This window comes from Podarcis filfolensis (genome assembly GCF_964270895.1).
Source record: "Podarcis filfolensis genome assembly, chromosome: 2".
Taxonomy (NCBI): domain Eukaryota; kingdom Metazoa; phylum Chordata; class Lepidosauria; order Squamata; family Lacertidae; genus Podarcis; species Podarcis filfolensis.
This window is the reverse complement of record NC_139605.1, coordinates 6521073-6534797: the sequence shown is the minus strand read 5'-3', so window position 1 is coordinate 6534797 and position 13725 is coordinate 6521073. Positions and strand designations below refer to the sequence as shown.

General features: G+C 43.7%; 1 protein-coding gene across 4 annotated transcripts; it reads right to left on the bottom strand.

Moving 5' to 3' along the window:
- Positions 1–6644: 6644 nt before the first annotated feature.
- LOC310757005 (uncharacterized protein) lies at positions 6645–12976 on the bottom strand. Of its 4 annotated transcripts, none has more exons than XM_083602081.1 (2): positions 12884–12976; positions 6645–7930 (listed from the first exon to the last, which is right to left on the bottom strand). In XM_083602081.1, exons 1-2 carry the CDS (start codon positions 12927–12929, stop codon positions 6735–6737), a joined length of 1242 nt encoding a protein of 413 aa, XP_083458207.1. In that variant the 5' UTR covers positions 12930–12976; the 3' UTR covers positions 6645–6734. The 4 variants fall into 4 exon arrangements, with proteins under 4 accessions (XP_083458207.1, XP_083458206.1, XP_083458205.1 ...); XM_083602080.1 differs by having other exon boundaries at positions 6645–7933; positions 12884–12968; XM_083602079.1 differs by lacking the exon at positions 12884–12976 and adding an exon at positions 10976–11080 and having other exon boundaries at positions 6645–7933.
- Between the last annotated feature and the right edge of the window lie 749 nt (positions 12977–13725).

Here is a 13725-nt window from a genome sequence, read left to right as displayed (position 1 = left end):
TGCTTTATATACATTATTTACACAATGGGCTGCACATGATTGGCTAATTCCGGAATTCTACTGTAAGCCAATCAGGTTGTGGATTCACTTCTATCTGGAGCATGATTGGGTAGTTCCTGCCAACCAATCATACTGCTGCATTGTTCTAGGACCAATCAGACTGCTGCCTTTTGGATCCTATTGTTCTAGGACCAATCAGACTGCTGCAGTTTGGATCCTATTCAACTCAGTACATAACACAAAGCGACATTTGGTGGGTGGGATTGGGCTAGCTAGGAAGAGAAGGAGGCGGAGAGGAGGTGGACTTGATTTATTTGGGGCTGGGGGAGAGGAGAAAGGGACCAAAAACAAACACCCCACACACTTTTGAGGCTTGGGGGTTTCTCCCTGCAGTTCAGACGCAAAGTGGGGCCCAAAGTGCATCTTGCGACCTCCTTTCAAGCCCCCCAAACTCTCTCTTCCCCCGTTTCTGCCGGACTATAGATGCCATCTACTGCTTTGATCGATGGAACTGCCACCGTTAGTGGTGCCACGTGCTACCTGTAAAAAATCGGTCTTTTATTGGCGTGGCGGCAGCTAGACTTTGGAACTCGCTGCCTCTTGAATCCACAGGGATGGGGGTTCGATCTGGGGCGGGGAGGGTCCCTGGCATTTGCCCCCCGTGCGATGGAAATCAGCGGCAGGGGAAAACTCAGGAGGAGGAGGAAAATGTGGCTTCCTTTCCCAGCTCTGCAATTTTTAGATCGGTGGAATAACCTTTAGAAGGCATCGGAAAGTAGCCCTGTGAAGGTGGTTTTTTTTTTTAATGCAATGTTATATTACGTGTTTTTTATATATAATAATTTTTCTTAGTTTTCGATTACAGTCCAATAATTGTTGTTGTTTAGGCGAGTCCGACTCTTTGTGACCCCATGGACCAGAGCACGCCAGGCACTCCTGTCTTCCCGGCATTTCGTCAAATTCATGTTGGAGTCCAATAATAGCCTCATTATAACAATGCCAAATTATAATACAATAACTAATACCAATTATTCAAATGGTATGGTGGTTTTCTTTATTTCTGCGTTCCAAAATCTTATTAATTTCAGTTACATTCCGGTCAAAATAATAATCCCTTATACAACAACTGCAATGTTAATAACTTGTATTTGCGTTGACACATTAAATGATTTATAAAATTAGAAGCGAGGCACTCAGACTGTATCCTTCTTCTTCCTGTGTGTGGCAATTATTCCGCCCATGGTGTGTCTTCCTGTCCTTGTAAAATTTGTTTACAGTGGTACCTTGGTTCTCAAACACCTTGGTACTAAAACAACTTGGAACCCAAACACTGCAAACCCGGGAGTGTTCCGGTTTGCAAATTTTTTTCAGAAGCTGAACATGCTTCGTTTTGAGTGTTGCCACACTTCCGTTTTGAGTGATACGCTGTGGTCTGTCTGTTTTTGCTATTTATTTTGCATTTTTGTTTTCCTTGGATGGAGGTAGCAAATTTTGCCTCTGGATCCGCCCCCAATATTGTCTTGAATGGAAAGAGGCTCCCAGGTGGGGGAAAAAGCTTCTCCAGCCTCTACAGTGGTACCTTGGTTCTCAAACGCCTTGGTTCTCCAACAACTTGGAACCCAAACACCGCAAACCCGGAAGTAAGTGTTCCAGTTTGCAAACTTTTTGGGGAAGCCAAATGTGCTCCGTTTTGAGTGCCTTGACTCAATTGTGAGTGTTACGCTTCTGTTTTGAGTGTTACGCTGAGGTCTGTCTGTGTTTGCTATTTATTTTGCATTTTTGTTTTTGCGGCTCTTTTTGTTTTGTTTTTGTGACTGTGTGAAACCCACTTCAGCTACCGACTGATTGATCGTGTGATTGCAGTACATTGTTTATTGCTTTCATTTTATGGATCAATGGTCTTGTTAGATGGTAAAATTCATGTTCAATTGCTGTTTTAGGGGTTGTTTTCAGAAGTCTGGGACGGATTAATCCATTTTGCATTACTTTCTATGGGAAAGCGCGCCTTGGTTTTGGAATGCTTTGGTTTGGGAACAGACCTCCGGAATGGATTAAGTTTGAGAACCAAGGTCCCAATGTATATTAATCCTGAGGGTAATGCCCATTCACCTCCCCTTAACAAGGCTCTGGGATTTTGCTTGTAGGCCGGTCTATTTGCCGGATATTTGCAAGGAAGCATTTTCCCCCCTCCCCCCTCTCTCTCAGGACTCAGTTTCACTGAAGAGGAATGGGCTCTGCTGGGTCCTGACCAGTGAGCCCTGAACAGCCAAATTATGAAGGAGATTTGCAGGATCGTGTCCTCTCTCGGTAAGGTTCCCTTTTACTCTGCTTGATGATAATATATTTTCAGAAATGCAAGTAAATTAACTGGCAATACTCAACGGGTTTACCATCTGTGTGTCAGCATCACAAGTCTTATTATTTTGGTCCAGCGAGATTTATCTATTTGTGTACATCTTCCGTCTATCTCTTTCTATAGCTCTGCTTCTGTTTATCTACCGTTTTCCCATTTAACAAAAATCCACAGGAGGATTAACCCTGGTCAGATGCCAGTAGAAAAAGTAACAATTATTATCATATTATTTGTAACAATGATTTATTGATTGCCTTAAATATGATTGTCTTCTATGGCGAAACTTACCAGAAGAATAAGAAATCAAGTTAACATTTTTTTAAAATAAAAGAATGGAAATGGTTTATTGAATATTTACAGATAAATTGTAAACAGATAAAAACATTGGTATGATTATTATAATTACCTGCAGTTTCATACGAGTATATATTTAAAGATGAATAAATGAGCAAATTGTTAATTTGGATATGCAGAAGATATTAAAAATAAATTTAAGGAACGGCAGAAAGAGGGGGAAGTCAAACCTTGAAATATCAAAATGATTGTAAAATTAGTGAAATGTATAAACGTGAAAAGTACCGTATTTTTCGCCCTATAGGACGCACTTTTCCCCCTCCAAAAATGAAGGGGAAATGTGTGTGCATCCTATGGGGCGAATGTAGGCTTTCGCTGAAGCCTGGAGAGCGAGAGGGGTCGGTGCGCACCGACCCCTCTCGCTCTCCAGGCTTCAGGAAGCTATCCGCAAGCGAGGCTCCCACTGTTTGTGCAGAGCTGCCTGCACCCCGAAGCCCGGGCGCGCTGAGCAGTGGCGCCGGGGCTTCGGGTAGCTCTCCGCGGTTGGCGGTTTGAATCTGTGCAACGGAGTGAGCTCCCGTTGCTCTGCCCCAGCTCTTGCCAACCTAGTAGTTCGAAAGCACGCCAGTGCAAGTAGGTAAATAGGTACCACTGTGGCAGGAAGGCTAACGGTGTTTCCATGAGTTCTGGTTTCCGTCACGGTGTTCCATTGCGCCAGAAGCAGTTTAGTCCTGCTGGCCACGAGCCAGAAAGCTGTGGACAAACACCAGCTCCCTCAGCCTGGAAGCAAGATGAGTGCCGCAACCCCATAGTCGCCTTTGACTGGACTTAACTGTCCAGGGGTCCTTTACCTTTGTCACACAAGCCACCTGGCTATTGTGTTCTGCACCAGCTACAGCCTGTGGCCCAACCTTCAATGGTATCTCTTTGTACGGTGCATTGCAGTAATCTAACCATGAGAGATGTGAACAGATCCCATTATTTTTTTCCAGTGTAGGTGGGACTCATGAGGGTTTTTTAAAATTTTCATAAAGATTTTATTTTTGTAAAGATTTTTCTGTTTCATTTTATGATGTACAAGAAACAGAGATAGCAGCTATAACTAGTGATCAGACGGGATTACTATGAGGAATGATATGCATCAAGCCATTGTGTCTGCGATGAAAGCATTGCGTTGACTGGGTTTGATTCATTGACAATAATTTCTGATCAAATCCCACAAGCCTCTGCATCTACGCCATTTTTCTCTACTGCCTTTTCTCTCTGTCTGACAAGCACGTATAAGCATTCTAGGACACAGGCCAGTTGCCAGTTGCTGCACCAGGCATCCTAGGCCATAAAGTTAATAGGTTACTTTGATGTAGTTTGTTAATCTTTAGATAGATCTTAGGGCCAGGAAGAGAGTTCAGGAGGAGAGTTCACAAAGAGATGGTGAATACTACCCTTCCTTCCTTCCTTCCTTCCTTTTTTTAAAAAAAATAAAATAATATTTATTACTTTTAAACACTACAAACAAAAGAACAATACAATACAAAAACACTACATAACCCTAACACATTAAACTAACAAAACAAAAACAAAAACAAACAAAAACAATTTAAAACACCTCAAAGATTTTCAATACCTTATCTTTCATTCACTTATTTCAGCGACCTCCTCACACCTCCCTTTTTGTATTCCACTTCTGTTAATTATTTCAGCAATTCCTTTCCATCTTCCTCTGTTTTCTATCCTATAATTATCTTAAAACATTCTAGCCTTATTTTTCCTTTAATATTCAAATAATCTATTTATACTTAATTCCTTATAACATTTCTGCTAAAGCCATATAACTTCATTCCAACATTCTTCTAACATTCATTAATTTTACAGTATTTCTATACATAGTCTTTAAACTTTTCCCAATCTTCTTCCACCGACTCTTCTCCCTGGTCTCGGATTTTGCCAGTCATTTCCACCAATTCCATATAGTCCATCAACTTCATCTGCCATTATCCAACACTTCAGTGTTTTCAAGAGGCGGCCATTCTCTCAAACAGCAAAAAACAGCTGGTTCACAACAAAATTTAAGGTCTGGCAGGGCAAATCCACCTCCTTCTTTGGCATCGGTCAATATTTTAAGTTTTACTTGAGGCTTCTTGCCCTGCCAAACAAATATGAAAACATCCCTCTGCCACCTCCTGAAACAATCCATCCCATCCAGAACTTGCAATGTTTGAAACAAAAGCATCATCCCCGGCAACCAAGCAGCACTCATCCCCACCACAGCAGCTCGGCCCAACAGTAACAACTTCAAATTTATCCATATTTCCAGATCCCCCTTCACTTCGATCCAACGTCCTTCCTGAAACTCTGTCAAACTTCCTTTCTCCAATTCAGGTAGGGATCTGGTCCTCAAATTCATCTGTTTTCCTTTAGGTTCAATCATAGCAAGCGTAAACTTATGTTCATCAAATTGCCTCTGCAGATCTGGGACTCTCTCTTTCTCCAGTTGTTGCTTTACCTTCAGCAACAACAACTTTCTCCCTGGCTTCATCCTCAGTTTGCCGTATCAAAGTAGATTCCTGTGTCAGTTTCTGTATTGGTATTCACCTTTTGTCCCAGATTATTTATACTTTCTACAATTAAGTCAATTTTAGTATTTGCAGCATCCGCTTTCACATTTGTCATGTCTGTTTTCTTGTGAAGCTGTTCCAGCGAATCGTTTATCTTCACTAATGCAGCCACTAAGGCCTCTTCTGTCGACATTCCTCTTGGTTTTGAGTATACTGGTGCAGAAGCAACAGCCATTTGCCATAACATTTAAAAGATTCAAGGTCAATCTCAGAGTCTCACAGGGGAGGTTCAAAACAGGAAGTCCGCCTTCCCCTTTTGTAAATAGACTGAAGCAATGAGGCTGCAAGCTGAAGTCTTGGAAAGCCTTTTGTAAAAGACTAAATTTCCATCGGTAAAGAACATTAAACCCCCCTTTGGAGGCAGGAGAAGAGGGGGGGAATTTGTAGACTGAGATGCCTGCGGGAGAGAGTGAAGAAAGTTAAAATACTGCCGCTCCGACCCTGGAAACGGGCTGCTAGCAGGACTGACGTCTTTTGGAATGTTCATTGACAGCGTTTAGAACGTTCATTGACAGTTAGCTAAATAAGAGGATACATTGTTTTTACTGTCCCCGGCTGTTTTCAAAAAAAAAAAAAAAAAGGAGTAAAAGTAACTGAAAATTGAAACTAACTTTGGATTATTGGAACTGTGTTTAAAAGAGGACATTACTGACTGATACAAATAGAAACTGTTTCCCCCTAGTGGAAGTTTTTGAAGTGGGTTGTTTCACAAGGCTGGGCTAGGGGAATTTCCAGCTGCAAGATAAAAAACTGTGAGACTCTGAGATTGAGCTTCCTTCCTTTACTGCTTGTTTATGACCTCTGGGTTTGCTGAATGCATTGCTCTAGTCCTGTTTTATTTACTCTCAGATATGTATGCATGCTCAGAGTAGTCTTTGTAGTTAACAGGATTTCTTCTGATCTGACTTTGTCTCACGTGGGGTTTTTTGAAATGCTCAGGGGAAATCTGATTGGTTCTTACAAACACTGTGTAAAAAGTTCTTTTGTCAATAAAACGACCTAGGCCAAGGGGGTGGGGGAGAGAATTATTATACGCACTCCTCCCAGAGTCTTGCTGGTCAAGCCTCGTGTGTATTTTATTAATCAGAGTCCAATCCTTCCTTGCTTTGGGAACGCTACATATAACAGCAGATGAAAATTAGGATATGAAAAGCAAAACTATAAAATAGGCACCTAGACTTGTACATGGGTTCAAACAGCACAGTCCAAGTGAATAATATTGGCATTATCTGATGATCAAGTATATCTCTGGACTTGCCAAGCTTGTGACAACAGTTGTCTAGCAGATGATGGTTCTGCTGTATATAGAATCATAGAACTGTAGTTATAAGGGACCCCAAGGGTCATCTAGTCCAACCCCCAGCAATGAAGTAACACGCCAACCCTTTCTAAGATGTTTCCCTTGTACGAGTTCTTTATTGTTTAGGAAGGGAGCCCCTGCCACTGAAGTTCTTTCCATACACCAAACATTTCTAAGATTTCCTCCCTGTATGAGTTCTTTGATGCGACTTAAGGGAGCTACTGCACCTGAAGCTTTTTCCACACTCCGAACATGTATACGGTTTCTCTCCTGTATGAGTTCTTTGATGCAACGTACGGGAGCTACTGCACCTGAAGTTCCTTCCACACTCTGAACATGTATACGGTTTCTCTCCTGTATGAGTTCTTTGATGCAACGTGAGCTGGCTACCGCGACAGAAGCTCTTGCCACACTCCAAACATTTATAAGGTTTCTCTCCCGTGTGCAATTTTTGATGCAAGTTAAGGCTGCAACTGTGGCTGAAGCTCTTTCCACACTCCAAACATGTATATCGTTTCTCCCCTATATGAATTCTTTCATGTGAGGAAAGGGAGTCAATGCGACTGAAGCTCTTGCCACATTCCCAGCATATATAAGGTTTGCTGCCTCGATGAGTTTGTTGATGTCTAGTAAGCCTATAGCGGTGAGCGAAGCTCATTCCACACTCCAAACACGTATGCGGTTTCTCCCCTGTATGAGTTCTTTGATGCGACTTAAGGGTGCTACTTTGAGTGAAGCTCCTTCCACACTCTGAACATGTGTACGGTTTTTCCCCTGTATGAGTTCGTAGATGCGAGGTAAGGGCACCATTGTCACTGAAGCTCTTTCCACATTCTGAACATGTATACGGTTTCTCCCCTGTATGAGATCTTTGATGCCTAGTAAGCTGGCCACAACCACTGAAGCACTTTCCACACTCTGAACATTTATACGGTTTCTCTCCTGTATGAGTTCGTAGATGCAAGGTGAGGGAACTACTGCCACTGAAGCTCTTTCCACACTCCAAGCATTTATACGGTTTCTCTCCTGTATGAGTTCGTAGATGCAAGGTGAGGGAACTACTTGCACTGAAGCTCTTTCCACACTCGGAACATATATATGGTTTCTCCCCTGTATGAGTTCTTTGATGTAAAGTAAGAGTTGAGTGACTACCCAATCTCTTTCCACACACGGTGCATTCATGCTTTTTCTCCTCTCTAGAAATTTGATTTTCACCACCCTGAGACGTACAAGAGTCACCCTCCGGCTTCTGCTTTCGTCTCCCCTCTCGCCTGCTGCCTCCATCTTGAACCCTCAGATCCCTTTGCTCTTTGGATCCTTTCGGTGACACTTCTGATTGTTCCCCTTCTGCCAGCATCCCTTCAACATCTCCTGGTGGAATAAAAAGGGAAACTGATGAAATGCTAAAGGAGCATCTTCACCCCAATCATTCAGTCAGGACACAGAGATCCAGGTCCCAGGGCCTTGTGGCAGTTCCCTCACTGCATGAAGTGAAGTTACAGGGAACGAGGCAGAGGGCCTTCTTGGTAGTGGTGCCCACCCTGTGGAACGCCCTCCCGTCAGATGTCAAGGAAACAAACAACTATACAACTTTTAGAAGACAACTGGAGGCAGCCATGTAGAGGGAAGTTTTAAATGTTTTATTATGCTTTTATATTTGTTATATTGTTAGAAGCCAGCTAGAGTGGCTGGGGCAACCCAGTCAGATCCGTGGGGTACAAATGATGAAAGTGTTAATATTGTATTATTATTTATTGAGTTTAAATACCACCCTACACCCAGAGGACTCAGCATGGTTCACAGAAAAGATCACATCATATATAATCAGTATAAAAACAACCCACTAACACTCCCCCAAAAAGCGCCACGTTTGAAAGACTATAGCATCTTAAAAAGCTGAGACATCACCTTGCCAACAAAGGTCCGTATAGTTAAAGCTATGGTTTTCCCAGTAGTGATGTATGGAAGTGAAAGCTGGACCATAAAGAAGGCTGATCGCCGAAGAATTGATGCTTTTGAATTATGGTGCTGGAGGAGACTCTTGAGAGTCCCATGGACTGCAAGAAGATCAAACCTCTCCATTCTGAAGGAAATCAGCCCTGAGTGCTCATTGGAAGGACAGATTGTGAAGCTGAGGCTCCAATACTTTGGCCACCTCATGAGAAGACTCTCTGGAAAAGACCCTGATGTTGGGAAAGATGGAGGGCACAAGGAGAAGGGGACGACAGAGGATGAGATGGTTGGACAGTGTTCTCGAAGCTACCAGCATGAGTTTGACCAAACTGCGGCAGGCAGTGGAAGACAGAAGTGCCTGGCGTGCTCTGGTCCCTTGGGTCACTAAGAGTCAGACACGACTAAACAACAACATAGGATGTCAAGCATATTAAGCAAAAACCTGGTTTAAAAGGAACATGTTTGCATGGCACCTAAAGGTGTATACCCCTTCATGGATCACTGCCTTGTTGTGGCAAAGGGGCTTGAATAACTCAGCTATGACCTATGCCTTGCAGGGCCACCTAAGACAGACAGGTCAGCCAAGAGTTTAGACTAAATGTGATCCACCTGGAGAAGAAACTGGCAACCCACTCCAGTATTCTGCCATGAATGCTCCATGGACATAAAAAAGGAGAAGCTTTGAGAGGAAAGTGAGTTTCCAAGGCATGCTCTGAATCATGGGGTCACGGAGAGTCGGACACAACTAAGACGACTAATCTGACCAAACTGCGGGAGGCAGTGGAAGACAGGAGTGCCTGGCATGCTCTGGTCCATGAGGTCACGAAGAGTCGGACACGACTATACAACAACAAAGACGACTAAACAAAAACAAATGTGTATAAGGAAGGCGCCAGGTGAACTTCCCTGGGGAGAGCATTCCAGACAGACAGCCACTGCAGAGAAGGCCCTGTTCTCGTGTTGCCACCCTCCGGACCACTTGAGGAGGAGGCCCACGAAGGAGGACCTCAGGATACGGCTAGGTTCATATGGAAAGAAGCAGCCCTTGAAGTATTGTGATCCTGAGCCATGTAAGGCTTTATAGGTCAAAACCAGCACCTTGATTTGAGCCCGGAAACTAACTGGTAGCCAGTGCAGTCAGAGCAGGATGGGGGTAATATGCTCAAACTGCCTTACTCCAGTGAGCAACCTGGCCGCTGAATTCTGCACTAGCTGAAGTTTCCAAACTGTCTTCAGAGGCAGCCCTACGTATAACACATATCTGTATCTAACCTTGAAGTTACCAGAGCATAGACAACGGTAGATAGGCTATTCCTGTCCAGATAGGGGTGTAGCTGGGCTACCAGCCAAAGGTGATAGAAGGCACTCCAGGCCATCTGAGCCTCGAGCAGCAGCAAAGGATCCACGATTACCCCCAAGCTACGAACCTGCTCCTTCAGAGGAAGTGTAACCACATCAAGAGCAGGCGACCTTCCAGCCATCTGCTCTAGGGAACCACCCACTAACTGAGCCTCACTCTTATCTGGATAGAGCTTCAATTTGTTGGCTTTCATCCAGTCCATTACCGAGGCAAGACACTGGTGGGAGAGGGTGCTCAGGGGTATTAGTAGTAGTAATAGTAATAGTATTAGCCTGTCTAAGTAAGGCCTCAGCCACACTTGTAATTTTAATGTGGACTTGAAGTTGCTTGTTCTCCTTTTTTTAACCTCTTCTGCCCAGAGCTCCTCTTGCAGAAACTGCTGTATTTAATTGAGAGACAAATGTTTTAAAATATGTGTGGTTTGCGGGGGGGGGGGTAATTGGGTTGATTTTGTTTATGTTTTGATTATGTACTTTGAGTTTTTATATTGCTATTTTATCCTGTGAACTGCCCTAAGGCCTGTGGGTATAGGGAGGTATACAATTTTAATAAACTATAATAAAATCAGGCCAGATAAAAATGATTACAAGTTCCAGGGGGGATCCCCTGAAGAAGGTTTCCCAATGCTTTAGGGTTTGCCTTGACCCCAAGGCCTATGGAGAGACCAAGGAAGGTCCCCCACCTGCCCAAGTTGGCCTGCGGGGAGGAGAGGAGGAGAAAGATCTGCCCCTCCATTGGGAAAATATGTCCTACCCCCATACAAAGGGGGAAAGCCCTATAAATGCATTATTTTAGCGGAATTATATACAGAATGCATTAATTATGGGAAATATAAATATTTGGGGAAATATCCTTTGCAAAAGCGTGGGCATTAGGAGAAATCTGCACCAAAATGCTGAACAATTTTCAAGAGGTCTTTAAAAATAATAACATGTGAAAATCTGGATAAACTGACGACGAGAAAAAGGAGACGCAGAAAAAACTTACATTGAAACGGTTTGCCTAATTGGGTTTTTTTTTAAAAAAAAATCACTCCCCACACTCCCTCCAGCTGCACCCCCACTCTCTCCCCCTTTATAATATATAATGATATGACGCACCTCCAGCGCCTCCGCGAGGAAGGACAGCCGCCGCCATTTTCGGCATCCCGCCCCCCCCCCAAGCGGGACAGGAAGCGGAAGCTCCTTTTCTCCCGTCAGCCTTTTTTTCCTCCGCTCTAGGAATCTCAGCTCTGTAGTCGCTGCTCTTAACCGTTTCGGAGCCGAGCAGCAGGAGCCTCTGGGCTTCTCCGGGCAAAGAGCGAGGAGAGGCGCTGGTCTCGCCTCCGGAAAGCCCCCCTGGATCAGCTGCACGGGCACCCCAAAACGTTTTCTAAACTATTTTTAAAAATAAATATTTTTATTTTCAATTTTCAAAATGTTGTTGTTGTTGTTGGTGTTTAGTCGTTTAGTCGTGTCCGACTCTTCGTGACCCCATGGACCAGAGAACGCCAGGCACCCCTGTCCTCCACTACCTCCCGCAGTTTGGTCACACTCATGCTGGTAACCTCGAAAACACTATCCAACCATCTCATCCTCTGTCGCCCCCTTCTCCTTGTGCCCTCCATCTTTCCCAGCATCAGTGTCTTCTCCAGGGAGTCTTCTCTTCTCATGAGGTGGCCAAAGTACTGGAGCCTCAGCTTCACGATCTGTCCTTCCAGTGAGCACTCAGGGCTGATTTCATTAAGAATGGATGCGTTTGATCTTCTTGCAGTCCATGGGACTCTCAAGAGTCTTCTCCAGCACCATAATTCAAAAGCATCAATTCTTCGGCGATCAGCCTTCTTTATGGTCCAGCTCTCACTTCCATACATCACTACTGGGAAAACCATGGCTTTAACTATACGGACCTTTGTTGGTAAGGTGACGTCTCTACTTCTCAAGATGCTGTCTAGGCCTGTCATTGCCCTTCTCCCAAGAAGCAGGCGTCTTTTAATTTCGTGGCTGCTGTCACCATCTGCAGTGATCATGGAGCCCAAGAAAGTAAAATCTCTCACTGCCTCCATTTCTTCCCCTTCTATTTGCCAGGAGGTGATGGGACCAGTGGCCATGATCTTCGTTTTTTTGATGTTGAGCCTCAGACCATATTTTGCGCTCTCCTCTTTCACCCTCATTAAAAGGTTCTTTAATTCCTCCTCACTTTCTGCCATCAAGGTTGTGTCATCTGCATATCTGAGGTTGTTGATATTTCTTCCGGCAATCTTAATTCCAGTTTGGGATTCATCCAGCCCAGCCTTTCGCATGATGTATTCTGCATATAAGTTAAATAAGCAGGGAGATAAAATACAGCCTTGTCGTACGCCTTTCCCAATTTTGAACCAATCAGTTGTTCCATATCCAGTTCTAACTGTAGCTTCTTGTCCCACATAGAGATTTCTCAGGAGACAGATGAGGTGATCAGGCACTCCCATTTCTTTAAGAACTTGCCATAGTTTGCTGTGGTCGACACAGTCAAAGGCTTTTGCATAGTCAATGAAGCAGAAGTAGATGTCTTTCTGGAACTCTCTAGCTTTCTCCATAATCCAGCGCATGTTTGCAATTTGGTCTCTGGTTCCTCTGCCTCTTCTAAATCCAGCTTGCACTTCTGGGAGTTCTCGATCCACGTACTGCTTGAGCCTTCCTTGTAGAATTTTAAGCATAACCTTGCTAAATTTAAAATTTTAAAAGATGATGCTGTTAAGGTGCTACACTCAATATGCCAGCAAATTTGGAAAACTCAGCAGTGGCCAGAGGACTGGAGAAGATCAGTCTACATCCCAATCCCAAAGAAGGGCAGTGCCAAAGAATGCTCCAACTACCGCACAATTGCACTCATTTCACACGCTAGCAAGGTTATGCTTAAAATTCTACAATTTTCAAAATAACATTTTCCAAATTTGCCATAAATGTCTTCCCCCCCGGCCCCCCTAGTTTCCCTCCAGCTGCACCCCCACTCTCTCCCCCTTTATAATATATAACAATATGACCCACCTCCAGCGCCTCCGCGAGGAAGGACAGCCGCCGCCATGTTCGGCATCTCCCCACCCCCCCAAGCGGGACAGGAAGCGGAAGCTCCTTTTCTCCCGTCAGCCTTTTTTTCCTCCGCTCTAGTAATCTCAGCTCTGTAGTCGCTGCTCTTAACCGTTTCGGAGCCGAGCAGCAGGAGCCTCTGGGCTTCTCCGGGCAAAGAGCGAGGAGAGGCGCTGGTCTCGCCTCCGGAATGCCCCGCTGGATCAGCTGCACGGGCGCCCCAAAACGTTTTCTAAACTATTTTTAAAAATATATATTTTTTTATTTTCAATTTTCAAAATAACATTTTTCCTTTTGGTACATAGATATCCAATCCAAATTTGCAATAAATGGCTTTTCCCCTTGCCCCCCCTGGTTTCCATTCCACACCTTTATTCTCCTTGCATATAATTATATTTCTTAGCCAGTCATCTAGTTATCCATTCTTCTTTCGTTGGGACCTTTCCTTCTTTCCACATCTGGGCTAGTAGCATCTGGCTGCTGTAGTCGCATAAATAAACAGTCTATTGCTTCCTTGGCAATTCTCCTCCTATTACTCCTAGTAAAAAAGCCTCTGGTTTTTTTTAACAAACGTAATTTTAAGAATTTTAAAAAGTTCATTGTGTATCATTTCCCAGAAGCCCTATACTTTTTTACACGTCCACCACATATGAAAAAATTGTTCGTTCCTTATCCTTACATTTCCAGCATAAGTTAGAGATATCTTTATACATTTCAGCAAGCTTTACTGGAGTCAAATACCATCAGTACATCTTCATATCATTTTCTTTCTTTCTTTCTTTTTTAATAAATATTTATTAAAG

Excerpts from the sequence above, each read along its gene's own strand:
- LOC310757005 (XM_083602080.1), bottom strand. The coding sequence starts at position 12,929 with ATGCCGAACATGGCGGCGGCTGTCCTTCCTCGCGGAGGCGCTGGAG. Across the intron at positions 7,934-12,883 it reads TCCTCGCGGAGGCGCTGGAG|GAGATGTTGAAGGGATGCTG; the intron begins GTGGGTCATATT and ends TTATTCCACCAG.